The sequence below is a fragment of the Benincasa hispida genome, chromosome 1 (assembly GCF_009727055.1).
Source record: "Benincasa hispida cultivar B227 chromosome 1, ASM972705v1, whole genome shotgun sequence".
Taxonomy (NCBI): Eukaryota; Viridiplantae; Streptophyta; class Magnoliopsida; order Cucurbitales; family Cucurbitaceae; genus Benincasa; species Benincasa hispida.
In genome coordinates, this window is record NC_052349.1 from 58,429,706 (window position 1) to 58,444,795 (window position 15,090).

Sequence of the window (15,090 nt, forward strand, 5' to 3'; positions counted from 1 at the left end):
ATGCTTGAGTTTATACATAAATTGATTCAAATAATACAATCTCATATAAATAAATCAAGTACCAAACTACAAGTTTATATTAAGAAGTTTTAATTAAGCTTGTGGTCAATATAAGTCATTGAACTTTATAACATATTTTATACGTTTTTTTGAACTTTTTATTATGTAAATGTTTGTTTTTGGCTCTTAATCTCAAATTCATTAATTTTAATTAATTAGTTCATTAATGTTTTGATGATAATAAACCTGATTTTAGTTACTAGTAATTTAAATATTTTGAATAGTCCATAACATAGAGCTTGGAACAACGATTCTGACGTTTTTTGAATCACTCAAATCGGACTTCAAATGAAGAAGATATAGCAAAAAAAAAAAAAAACATAATAGAAAAATACCTCACATGGTGACGTGGCAGCCAAATTATCAAGTTGGACCAATTAAAGAGTGTCACTTGAAGCTATAGAGTGAGTAATACATGAGTCTTAAAATTGTATGAAGTGGATTTTGGTTTTCTTTAAATTAAAAAAAAAATCTTAAAGAAAGAAAATCAAAAGAAAATGATTTAAAAAAGATTTTAAATGACCAAAATGAATACAAATACTTCAAAAGGGATAGAGAATCGGTATCTGATACTGATACGTCTAAATATGTGGCAGATATGTATCTAACATGTGAAATGAAGTATCTATTTCTTTCTTTCTTTTTCTTTTTGTTTTAGTTTCGAACACTGTATCCCCTTCAGATACGTGAAAGGGATACGACAACATAAACAATTTACACTTTAGGCTAAATTTTAAGCCATACCCATAGCCCAATACAATAGGAATAGCCCAATTAATTAATTTTAGGGTTGACAAGAGAAATAACAAATTTTAAAGTATCATTTGGAAAAATGGCAAAAAAGTTTCAGAATTATAAAAATAGCAATACGAATTTATACAATTGAAAATACTAATTAGTAAATGACAAAATTACCCAAAAACAACAAAATTAAATACAAACGAGAATGTAAAGATATACTGCTTCAAAAACAACTCGAATACCATAAATATACTCTACTTAAACATTCTAGAACTGAAGGAACTCTAAATAAAGAATCAGTGAGTGGAAGCGGATCATTTCAAACTCCATTGAGAAAGAACACAAATAATTACAGTCTAGGAGAACAGATTATGCATAATGAGTAAATTACAGTATGCTTCTTTTAAGAACAAACAAGGGATAGGGTATGTCATATCTTTGAAGAACCCTTTTTTCAAGTATCCCTCGATCGTTCAACAACGCGTCCAACATCAAGAACTCGAATGCAACAATCAGAACTCGATCTCAACGAGCAACTAGATGAATTTCAACCCTCAAACAAAACTGAACATCACCACAAAGGTTACCTTGGTATTCTCGGTATAAAAATCTAGGAGTTGTGGCCTCTGTATGATTTTGGATAGAGGAATGGAGGAAGTAAATGATTGAGTAGACAATCAAGTAAGTGGGATAAGGAAGAAGTCTATCGTATAGACTTGATACTCGATCATGTAGTAAGAAGAAGCCTATCGTATAAACTTGATACTCGGTCGTGTAGCAACGAGTAACTATCGTATAGAATACTCGATACTTGATCGTTTAGGCTGTGAAATACTATCGTTTAGTAGAACTCTTTTTACTCGATAGTTTTTCTGTTGTGAGACGATACAAATGAATCATCATATGATTTAGAAATACAAATGTCGTATCCCTCCCATTCAAGTCGGTTATTAAGAAAAAAAATTAATTATCACATAATTAATATATCATAATAACTAACTTATTATATTATATTTATAAGCTATAGTTTTAATATTGCATCATATACAACATATAAACCATAGCTATTTTTCTATGTTATGGTATTCAATATAAATCATATTTATATTAATTCCTCCAATCAAATAATATATCAAATACATCATATCAATTATATTACATATAATTGAATTATATCATATATAATCAAATTTTCTCTTGTTAATTTGAACACTTCAAACTAACCTAAAATCCAATTCTCAACTTGAACCCATTGAGCTACCAAGGAAACCTTATAGACCTGTAGCTTAAAACTCCAACGGTACGTGAATAACTGATTAAACTCTTTAATCACGAGATCCATCATCCGTTAACTATTGGTCACTCCACTAAAGACCGACAACTGCACTCTTTGCACCACAAATATATTTTTATGTTCATATGACCAATCAACAGTGTGATGATCCTTCATAAATCGCTCGTAAGTACAATTGGGTCAATTCACCGTTTTGCCCCGTATAGTTACATCTAACTCCTTAAGTACCACTAATTCCTCTAATGAACAAGTCATAGTCCTATTATGACTAAGTCCTCTCAGGCCAGGAGAGGGTGTGGCCACTATATTCAAGATCTAGAATCATTCCTTAAGGGAGCAATTTATCTACTTACCCATTCTTCGGGGAACAAGTGAATTCCATCTTGTGTAGCTGAGTTCCCAGCTCCCCAATCAGAAAAATCCCCAAAATGGTAGGCTTGTTGAGTTGGCAATTTGGCCACTCTCACCCATACAAATCAAAGCCCCCACGAGCAGGAGTTCTCAACTCACTCAGGATTAAGGTCATGTCACCTATGGTCATTCTAGTAAAATGTAAGTCTCAATTATCAACAGCGGTATATAAAGAGACTAATCATCTCGTGGTCCGGTCTTATACAAATTCTTTGTATAGGATACCTCTGCTCACATGTCTCCACATGAATGGTCAGGATCAGACCCTTTGTAGCACTTTACAACACTTGTAACATTTACAAAGCGGGTTGTATCCGTAGTGTCATCAGGATAAGGTATCCCTCCTTTATCCATTTGCTACATACCATTTAGTTTATTACTTAAGGCATGATCTACTTGTAGTCTCCACATACATGCTTAAGTTACATGAAATAATCACGGATCTTAGTTTATTGGATTTGAGTAAATGCTTATAAAATAACATTTATTTTATTAATAACGATATGTTCACAAAGTGTTTACAAACTACGAGACTACCAAGAGAACTAGGGCACCAATCCCAACAACAACTACAAAAGACAGAATTCACTTCTTCCCCGATGTCGAGATAAGTAGATAAAATTGCTCCCTTAATGATTGATTTTGGGGCTTGAACATAGTGGTTACACCATCTCTAGCCCGAGAGGGATTTGGTCATAGTTGAACTATGACTTATTGTTCATTAAAGGAATCAGTGGTACGAGTTAGATGTAACTACAGGGACAAAACGGTAATTTTGGCCAGCTGTACTTACGAGCAATTTGTGAAGGGTCATTGCACTGTTGATTCATATCCAATGAACACACAAATTTATCTGTAGTGCAAAGAGTGCAACTGTCGATCTTTAATGGAATGACCGATAGTCAATGGATATTGGGTAATTTAATTAAAGAGTTTAATTAATTATCCAAGTATCGTTGGAACTTCAATCTACAGATCCATAAGGTCTCATCTGTAACTCAACAAGGATTTAATTGATTAAATTAATTATATATATGATATAATTAATATAATGTATTTGATACATTATAATATAAGGTAATATGAGAGGATTTTTAATATATGAATCAAATACTAATTATATGAATGAGATTCATGTAATTAAATTTAATATAATTTATATTAAATACCATAAATAAATTGAGAGGAATTAAATATTTGAATATGATTCAAATATCAATTATATGGATGAGATTCATATAAGTGAATTTATGCCATGTATTATTGAGAGAAAATAAAACTATAGGTTATATGTAATATTTGATATAACATATATTATATATATATTATTAATTTAATTTATTAAAATTAATTTTAATTAAAGGGAGGGAGTAACTCCCTCCCCTCAATCTCCTAGTCTTCAACATGGATTTGTGGAAGAATGAATGGTGCTCATTCATCTTCTTCCACAACTCACTCTCTAAGTTAATTCTCTAAAAAAAAATGTTCTTTGGAAAAAGTTTACGGAAAAGAAAAATCCTCTCCTCCTCTCTTTCTCCTTTCCTCTTCCAAACCTAAAGATAGAGCCCACACCTCCTGCCCATTCTCAAACCCTAAGGAGAATACAGGAAGTTCTAGTTTGGTGGTGTCCCAATTGGGTTTCCAGATCGTGATCTTGATCGAGAGAGTTCTTGAAGAAATTCGTTATTCAAAGGTATTTTCTTCTTTCCTTTTTCTTTAGAAAAGCATGCTATAGGTTTAAATTTAATACATAATCATTCTCTTTTAATTATATAATTCTAAGTTTTGTGAAAAACGAAAATTTGAATCGATCTCGCATTCCGCTGTGTAAACCTTCTATGGTTTTCCCTTTATAAATGTGCGGCTAAGAATATTGAAAACAACCAACTTGTGTATAAGGAGTGCAGTTGGATCTTTGATATTGCTAGTGAAGTCATGTTTGTGAAAATTTTTATTATGAATAATTCGATGAGGCTTGTCATGTCTAATAACTTTGTATCTCTAAAATTGCTTTCTGTGGCTGAAACACGTTTTGTATCTGTTATCACCATGCTTAAGAGGTTTAAACATATTATAAGTGGTTTACAAGCCATGGTCATCAGTGATAAATGGGCAAATTATAGAAAAGATGATGTGGTAAAGGCAAGACATGTGAAGGATTTGGTGTTTAACGACTTATGGTGCGACAAAATTAATTATATTCTTGTCTCCTTGCACCTATCTATGACATGGTTAGAACTTGTGATACATATGCACCTTGTCTACATTTGGTGTATGATATGTGGGATAAAATGATTGTAAAGGTGAAGGCAACTATTTATAAGCATGAATGAGTGAAACCAAATGAACATAGTGACTTTTTCTCTTTTTATGACATGGTATATAAAATTGTCATTGATCGTTAGAACAATAACAATACTCCACTTCATTGTTTAGCACACTCCTTGAATCCGAGGTATATGATTACACTATCTTGTTTATCTTATATTCTAACCTTATAGATTTTTTAAGAGTTTTAACATTTTTCAAAACTTCTATTTAGGTACTATAGTGAAGAATTAGGGTGGGCTTAAACTACAGGCGAGTGAATCGATCACCTAAGGCCCCCATTTTAGAAAGTCCTCATATTTTGTATATATATATATATGTGTGTGTGTATTAGAATATTGGTATCTATTTAATTTAATTTTTAATAAAATTAAATTTAAAATATAAAATAATATGCGTATTACTTTTCATAACATTTTTCTTATAATATTGAAAATACAAACTACTAAAAAAAATCTAAAATGAATGGGCTTATAAACTCTCTCAATTTTGATTGGCCGACATTTCATATTTATTAATGTTTTATCTTTTTATTCATAATTTCTTTCAAATTTCTCTAAAAATCTCAACCATTAATATAACTCCCTCAAAACGCTTATAAGTTTACGTAGGAAGAGTTGAAGACCTTTCATATTTCATATTTATTTATTTCAAAACTAAAATCATCCTAGTTCCCCTCATAAATATATTATGTATGGTAGGTTATATTCATTTTAAGTTGAATTCTCTCCGGCTCTAAATCTCTCTCAACTCACACATGGCCTCATGAGTCTTAGTTTGATTATCAATTGGCAGAATAATTTCCTCAACTCAATCCAGTTGCTTCAAAGTTTCAAGCTTTTTCATTCAAATTATTTTACTTTTTTTTAAAAAAAAAAATTATTTTGTTGTTCAATACCTTAACATCTAAACTTTTATATATATTTGCAGACTTAGAATATCAACATGTCTACTAGAAAAATATGAATCTGTATATGAAAAGCTGAAGAAGAAAAGAAAGTAGAAAAATTAATTGAATCTAAAAAAAGGTGTTTTCCATAAATTTGTTATTGGAAGTAAAAGTAATAAAAGGGATGAAATAATAGAAGAAATTATAGGTATATACAAATCAAAAAAGAAACAAAAATAGTAGATAATTATATGGTTGAAAATAAAGTATGTAATCAAATAAACTTGAATGGAAAAAAAAAAAAACTAGTAGAGCGAGGAGGAAAGTGAAAAAAAGAGAAAACAGTGATGATATTAGTAATGATAATGAAACATGTATGGTGCATTCCGAATATAATATATATGATTCATAAAGATAGAAAAATATTAATTCTAAAGTAATTAACTTATTGGTAGAAAAAGGTTCCATTAGAGAAAGTCATTTAATTTTTCTAAAAGATGAAAATTCTAGACCCCTAATATTTTCATTATACAAATTTTATAATGGCGAAAAACATGATAGAAATTGATTAGTTTACTCAATGGATTTCGATAAAGTTTATTGTTTTTATTGTAATTTATTTGATACTAAATCTAATAAGTTTAATTGGCTAATGAAGGAGTTAATTATTGGGAAAATCTTAGTTCTCAACTTAAAAGTCATGAAACTAGTAATGAACACATATCTAATATGAATGCTTGGGTTGATTTACAAAGTAGATTGTTAAAAAATAAAATAATTGACAAAAAGGTTCAAGAATTAATTAATAAAGAAAAAGAACATTGAAATAAAGTATTAATACAAATTATTGCTATTGTTAAAAATCTTGCTAAAATAATTTAGCATTTCAAGAAAGTAATGATTTTATCAAGAAAATAATGATTTTTTTTTTAATTGAAATGATTGTCGAATTTGATCCAATAATATAAGGACATGTTCATCGTATTTAAAATAAAGAATATCATTATCTCAGACGTAATATGAAAGTAGAGTAAAAAAATTGAAAGATATATACAAACCTAACTCTTACATCTCACTTCAGTCGCCCAACCGTACGTACGCCACCATCCTCATCTCCCTCGACCGCCGGCCGGCGGGTCCTCACCCCCCAACTCTAATCTCTTATCGTCACTTATTAGAAGAAGAACCCTAGTTGAAGGTGAATCTCTGTCAGAGCATGAAAGGTGGAAGAAAGAACTTGCAGAGGGCATCGGAGCAACACATCGCAAGCCTCGACGATGGTCATAGCATTATGCAGGTTGTCTCAATTCGTGGTTCCAATCTAATCGAGGTATTTTTCTATTTCATCGATTATGCTCGCTCACTCTGATTTCTACTTTTTGTCACCTTCACAATCTTGCGATTCTGCTATTGCATACTGCGTTGCACCAATCGACCTGAATGACAAACTTCTTTAATTGCAGTAAATTATCCATCGATTTTTCGTTTTCAAAATATAAAATTGTAGGTTTTAAGTTTTACAGGTTTGAATATGGGGCTACATCGTGTATTTGAGATATTTGCAGGCTATTTATATAAATGATTGTGTTACGCTTGTTGTGTTGCAATTTCTTTGTAGAAAATCAGACTTCTAGTTGAGCATTCATATGGAGGAAACCATAATCTGTGCAGTTATCTGTTTCCTGCACAATAATTTGTCCATTTCGTTACTTTGTAGGAAACTAGGGTTTATATTATTTGCCAAGTATTTTAAGCTTTGATTATCGCTTTGCTTTCTACTGTGTTTTGGAAAATCTTTAATACCATTTGATTTGTATTCCTTCATCATCTCTAGGTAATGGATGGACAAGGTGAGAAATCACTGGCATTATTTCCTGCCAAGTTTCAAAAGAGTATGTGGATAAAACGAGGTATGTTCTATTACCCATTCTACTGAAAGTTCCCATCGCATTAAATTTCCTTCTTAAGCAAGCAAGCTTCATTTTTCACCCTGAAAAAAAAATCTACAAAAACAAGAGATCCGTATTCGCATTTGCCTCGCTCTTTGTATCAAGGTTTTACGTAGTAAGCTTCACTGTGATCGTCTGGAAACTATACTATTTCATATTTTCAGTTTCAGTGTTCTCGGAATTAATAGACTGCAGCTGTTAACCGTTTGTTATGGCCGTTTCCCTCTTTGATTTAGTATCTTTGACCATATTCATTGAAACATAGGGGTACAGTTTCTTTTAGATTATTTTGGATAATTTATTAGGATCTCAATCTTAAGAAAACAACTGGAATTATACTCCGATGTAAAGAAGTTATATTTGCTGCTCATAGCCTTTCAAGAGGCTATCATATTGCTAATAGCCTTTCAAGAGGTTATCACTCTCTCCCACAATCCATAATGGACTGATTTTCCAAAATTCTGTCTAATATGTGAACTCCCTAACTCCCACTATTTATAACCACTCCTCAAGTAATTAAAATGTTTAATTACAAGTCTAGTCTCTAAGCTTTTAAGTTTGTGTCTATTTGATCCATGAACTAAGTGTTTAATAGGTCTATGAACTCTTAGTTTTAGCTTTGTTTATTTGGTTCTTGAACTTTAATTTTGTGTCTAATAGGCCTTTGACATGTATCAGTTAATTTTTCAATTTTTTAAAAAATATGTTAGGAATCTACTAGGCACAAAATTAAAAAATAACTTGTTAGGTATTTTTAAAGTTTAGGGACCTTTTAGACATTTTTTGAAGTTCATTGATCTTTTTGGCACAAACTTGAAAGCTTAAGAATAAGAACTAAACTTGTAATTTAACCTAACTACAATTATGCCGCAGTTAAGATTACTACTCGAACATAACTTTAGATCCTGCCTTTATTGGTCACTTTTGTAGTACTGGAAATAGGTATTTGAAAGAACTGTTGTTTATTTTGCCATCATTGCAGGGAGTTTCGTTGTAGTTGATGAAAGTGGAAAGAAGAATGCTCTTGAATCTGGAAGCAAGGTGGCATGCATTGTTTCTCGAGTTCTATATTTTGAACAAGTTCGCGAGCTTCAAAAATCCCCAGAATGGTATGTTACATTATATCAAATTCAACCTATTCATTAAAATGGATTAGGCAATGTTTGGTAAATTTTTGCCAAATCTATTGATTGATCAAACTAATACCAGGGTCTCGCTTATGATCTAACAGATGTCCCTGTACAAACATTTCGAAGCATGAAAATAAAAATAACTTTGGCTTTAACTATTATAGAAAAGGTGAAAATGACCAGATATATATGCAACACTTTTATTTTAATTGTATCTTGCACGAGAAAGGTTGCTCGTTGGTATCGCTGTTCCTGGTACATATGTCAATGTTTTGTTTTGTTTTCGTGTTTATTTGCTTTTTTCCCTTCCTCCATACCACAGTTTCACCTTAACACTTTTCTGTACGACATTGTCTATTTTGTTTTTTTTTTTTTTTAAATTGTTGGATTCTGGACTGATTGTTAGATTGAAAGTTTGTAAGCCCCTAGTTAGGAATATATTGAGATAATTAGTGGAATATTAGTATGGGTATTAGAAGGGGCAAATTAGTAAATAGATAGTAAGTTGGTTAAAACTTTTTATTATAAATAGGAGTGCGGTTGAGTGGTGGGTGTGGAGAATTTGGTGGGATTTCCTTCGGGAGATATTGGGAGAGAGTAACCCTCTTAAAAGGTTATGTTATATTGTAATTTCTTCATTGATATTGCAATATAAGTCTATCTTTTAATGTTCTTTATTTGTTCTTTGTGTTTTTGCGTGTTCTTGTTAGGAGAGATCCTAACAAAGTCTTAGGCAAAAAAATGTTCGGGCAACCTCCATGATGAGCAGCGTAAAATGAGCTTAGTTACGCATAGTTCATGTTGGTCCTAACCTAGCTAGGGCCACCTATAAGAGTAAGCTGAAACTAAAAATAAACCTACCACTTCAAGCCATCTAAGGTTAATCATGTTAATAGTAAAATTAGTGAAAATAAGTTCAATTCATGGTGGTCATCTATGTAGAATTTAATATCTTATGAACTACCTTGACAATTAAAATTGTAGTAGAGTTAAATTGTTTCATGAGAATAGTTAAAGTGCACACAAGTTGATCGAGATATACACGGATATCAAGAAAAGAAAAAAACCCGTTAAATCGATTTGGACATCTTTGTTCGAAGATTTGGTTTCCTAAACCATAAAACAATAAAAAATGTTTGATCGGTTTGCTTTGGATATCCGTAGCCCGTGGGGAACCGATCTGTGAATGGGGGTGAAAAATTCCCACGGGGGATGGGGGAGTGTTTTCCTGAACCCTAGATTTTTTTTAAACTGGTAGGTTAAACTCATGTCTTGCTTGACTGATCCCTTTACCTCCCTACTTTCTATGAATCTCTATTGCAGGCCAGAAATCTTTAAGAATCCAATTGTTGGAGATCGAAATGAATATAATCGACCAGAAGAGGATGAGGTCACTGAGGGCGACTCGAGTGACGATGATGGCCTTCCCCTTTAGAAGCCAACACAAACAGAGCTAAACCATTAATATTACAACCAGATGAAGAATCAGAGTCTGATTCAGATTCTTAACTTGTATATTAATTTTAAGTCCATACTTGTTGATCTAGTACTATAAATATTCATTTTGATCATTTGTCCTTCAATTTTAATTTTTTAATTAACAAAAATTTCTGACTACCTATTTTTAAATCTGATATAATATGTAATCTATGCAGTTTAGAATATCGAATACAGAAAATAGTCAATGAATATGTTTCTATTTTTAAAAAACAGAAATAAACAAGCCCAATGCAATTTTTTTCAGTAACTCTGTTAATGATTAAACAGAAAGAAATAGAGAATAATTTGAAGCTCTTTTTAAAGTTAAAATTGAGGGCATGATTTGTAATTTACATTTCGTTTTTGGCGAAAAGTCAATTTGTACTATAAATTTTTGTTATATCAATTTAAATGCTATTTTATTTATTATTATTATTTTATATTTTATAAATAAATCAATTTAGATATCTTTATGTATAACTATTTGAACATAAATAAACTTTAAATAACCTCAATAAATTATCTTTCTTTCAAAGTCAACCAAGTAGCAATAAACTTATCATGTTTATATAATATATTTTTAAATAACTAGCAAACTTTCTTTTTCGGTAGATGCAAAAACGGGTTCTTTGTACGGATGACCTCAATTTAGAAGCTCAAATGAAAAATGACCGTTGGGTGAAAAAGAAATGAAAAGTGGCATTTTACTTGTATCATCCACGTGTGATTTTAACGTTTCGCCCTTGAAATGTGCGAATGAGAGAAGAGAGGGAAAGAGGACATTGGCACTGGAGTTACATGAAGAAATTTTTTTTTCTTCTTTGCACGCTTCACGAGACAACCCCATATATATATATATACACTTTCTATCCTAACCCTAGTTCCTTTTAACATATAAATTCACCCTTTTCCTTTTTCCTTTCCAAAACCAAAACGTCGCATATATATAAACACATCTAAATATCCTCTTTTTCCCTTCTTTTCAAACCCCAACTCCAAATTAAATTAGGCCTCCAAATCGAAATTCAATTCCCTAAAGAATTCCAAATTGCTGAATGAATTAATCCAATTTTCTTTAAATTAAATTCAAATTTCAAATCTTTACTGATACCATTTAAATTAATTATCTTACCTCTCAAATTAAATTTTTAGCCTCAATTTAACAAAATAACTCCCAAATATTTCAAGATAATTTAATGAAAATTACCTGAATTCGGGATGTTACATTTTTCCTCCTTAAGAAGCTTTTGTCCTCGAAAGTTTTAATCCTGAAAGATTTTTGGGTACTGTGCTCTCATCTCATCCTCTCGTTCCCATGTTGCTTCCTTGAACTGATGATTATGCCATAAAACTGTTACTAATGCTATCTCCTTGTTGTGCAACACTTTCACTTTCTTTGTAAGGATTTGAATCGGTTCTCCTTATAGCTCAAGTTCTCATTCAATTGCAAGGGCTCATAGTCAACAATATGAGACGTGTCCGCTATATACTTCCTCAACATCGAGACATGAAAAATATTATGAACTGCAAAAAGAGACGGTGATAAGGCTAACCAATAAGCTACAAGACTCCAGGCTCAAATGGCTCAATGAAACGACTGCTAAACCTCAACACTCCCTTCTAAGGTGCCACTTTCAAAAATACTTTATCACCCACCTCAAACTCCACGTCTTTACGCCTAACATCAGCGTAACTCTTCTGCCTACTTTGAGCTGTTAGCATCCGTGCTCTAATCTTATGTATGGCTTCATTTATAGCCTGCACCAACTCAGGCCCTAACAACTTTTGTTCATAAACCTCACCCCAATAAACAGAAGACCTACAACTCTTCCCATATAGGGCCTTGAATGACGCCATGCCAATGGTAGCCTGGTAACTGTTATTGTAAGCGAACTCCATCAAATGCAAGTAAGAATCCTAGCTCCCTAAAAACTCCAATGCACATGTTATCCTTCAAGGTTTAGTTCAAATGCTCAGTTTAACCATCAGTCTGTGGGTGGAAAGTCGTGCTAAAATCTAATCGAGTACCTAACGTCTGGAGGCTCTTCCAAAAGCTAGATATAAAGCAAGGGTCCCTGTCAGACACGATAGACACTGACACCCCATGCAATCTTGCCACCTCTTACATATATAACTATGCCCACTTATTCACCGAATACTTAGTCTTTCCTGGGATGAAATGCACTAACTTTGTGAGTCTATCCACTATAACCTATATCATTATATACCTTTCGCTATTCTTGGAAAACCTACAATGAAATCCATCGACATATTCCCCCACTTCCATTCTGGTATACTTAGGGGTTGTAACAATCTTGCTGGCTTATGTCTTGAAGCTTTTACTTGCTGACATACTAGACACTTACTGACAAACTTAGCTATTTCGCTTTTCATATTACACCACCAATAATATCACTTCAAATCTTGATACATCTTGGTACTATTAGGATGTATCAAAGGGGAATTATGAGCTTTGTCAATAATTCTTTCTTAAGATCATTGTCAGCTGGCATACATAAGCGTTCCTGGTAATAGAGACCATTATTCGAAGATACTAAGAACTCATTATCATGTCATGTCTCTACTTAGCAGGATTTCTCAACAACGTAAGGATCACCCTGTTGTGCCAATTGTGAATTGACTTCCCCTACAACTATTGTAATTTCAGCTTGCTCAAAATCATTGCGTAGATGTGTCTTTTTGGTAATCAAAATCGTTGAATGAGTTGTCTTTCTACTAAGAGTATCTACTACCACATTCATCTTGTCTGGATGATACAAAATAGTCATAATCTTTCACTAACTTCAACCATCGACGCCGTCTCTTATTTAATTCCGTCTGAGTGAAGAAATATTTCAAATTGTTGTGGTCTGTGAAAATCTGTATCTTTCCCATACAAGTATCACAACCATCCCACTGCTTCGAGACACTCTCAACTATTGAGAAGAACGTGACTAACATGAAGTGTTGGCTCATTCATTAACTCTTAATGAAGGACCAACTGAAGGAACTCTTATACAAGAATACCTATGAGCGGAAACGGATCTTTCCAAAGACATTGTGACAGAATTACCACATTTACATTCAAACATACAAATATGCATCTTACTGTAAAATTACCGGCATGCTTAAAAAACAACACAAGAACAAGAAAACTTACCGGTTGAAGACTCTCTTTAGCAGAAATCTTACTCTCTCCACGAACGGATGCTCTCGCTCTCACTGGAACGACAAGTTATCGTTCAACAAAACTCTGGTCGTCTACCACGAACGGCCACCACATGAACAGACAAAGAATGGCGACAACACCACCACTTGGAACCCTTAGTATTCTCGGTGTGAGAATCCAAAGAGTGGGCTCTGTTCGAATTTGGTAGAGGATAGGAGGAGAGGAAGATCGTATACAATGATCAAGCAAGTGGGATAAAGCTAATTCTATCAAATAGACAAAGTGCTTGATCGTTTAGATAAAGTACACGATCGTGTAGGAAAAGGGCAATAATCTTCTATACGATCGTTTAGTAAAAGCTCGGCGTTAAATGATCGTTTAGGAAAAGGTAGGCGATCGTTTAGAAGATGGCGCGCGCCTGTAAGCGATCGTGTAGTAAACTCGAGCTATCGTATAGTCTCTAATTTACTAAGCGATAGAAAGTAAACACAACGTGAGCAATTGACCATGTTCTTTGCAAAATGAAAACAATTTTCATTTTATTCTTCAATTATGAAAACCAATTGGAACTTCCCACTAACGCACATTTACGGAGAAAACGGGGGCCAATTATCCTATAATTGTCTAATTAAAAAATAATAAATATAATCATATTATATTCATTAACCTATAGTTTAATATCATATATCAACCATAGTGTTTCTCCTCCACTAGATATAAATCATATTTATATCCAATTTCCTCAAATTAATGTATCTCATACATAAAGTCAATCATATCATATATAATTAACCAGTTCAATCATATCATATATAATCGAACTCCCTCTTGTCAATTTGAACATTTCAAACTAACCCAAAACTGATTCTCAACTTGAATCCATTGAGCTACTAAGGGGACCTTATGAACCTATGGCTTGAAGCTCCAACGATACATGAAAGCTGACTAAACTCTTTAGCCATGAGATCCCATTCGTTAACTGCCAGGCATTCCAATAAAAATCGACAGCTGAACTCTTCTTACCACAGATATATTTCTGTGTCCATCGAATATAACCAATCAACAGTACGATAACCTTTCACAGATGCTCGTAAGTACAGCTGGGTCAGTTTACCGTTTTTTCCTTATAGTTACATCTAACTCCTTAAGTACCACTGATCTCTCTAATGAACAATACAGCATAGTCTTACTATGTGTGGACATCTCTCAAGCCATGAGAAAGTGTGTGACGCCACATCATTCAAGCCCCCAGGATCAGCCCCTTAAGGGAACAATCTATCTACTTACCCCTGCTTTGGGGAGGGAGTGAATTCCATCTTGTGTAGCTGAGTTTCCAGGTCCCAAATCAGATGAATCCCCAAAGTGGTAGGTTTGAGTTCGCGACCTAGCCACTCGCACCCATGCAAATCAAAGGACCGCCCTCAAAGGTAGAAGTTTCCAACTCACTCAAGATTGAGGTCATGTTACCTATGGTTATCCTATTGAAGTGAAGTCTCTGTCATAAACAGCGTTATATAACAAGACGTTAACACTTCGTGGCCAGGTCTTATAAAAACCCTTTTTATAGGACGCCCCCGCTTGCATGCCCCCACACGAATTATCAGGATCAGACCATCTGTAGCAATTCACAACACTTGTAA

The 15,090-nt window shown here is 33.0% G+C and overlaps 1 protein-coding gene across 1 annotated transcript; it reads left to right on the forward strand.

The window, feature by feature from the left end:
• The first annotated feature begins 6,728 nt into the window (after positions 1–6,728).
• LOC120071522 (probable RNA-binding protein EIF1AD) lies at positions 6,729–10,423 on the forward strand. Its single transcript, XM_039023849.1, is given in 5 exon segments — positions 6,729–7,053; positions 7,558–7,633; positions 8,655–8,781; positions 10,126–10,226; positions 10,229–10,423. Coding segments are annotated over 5 exon segments (501 nt in total). The 5' UTR covers positions 6,729–6,939; the 3' UTR covers positions 10,312–10,423.
• Positions 10,424–15,090: the final 4,667 nt, after the last annotated feature.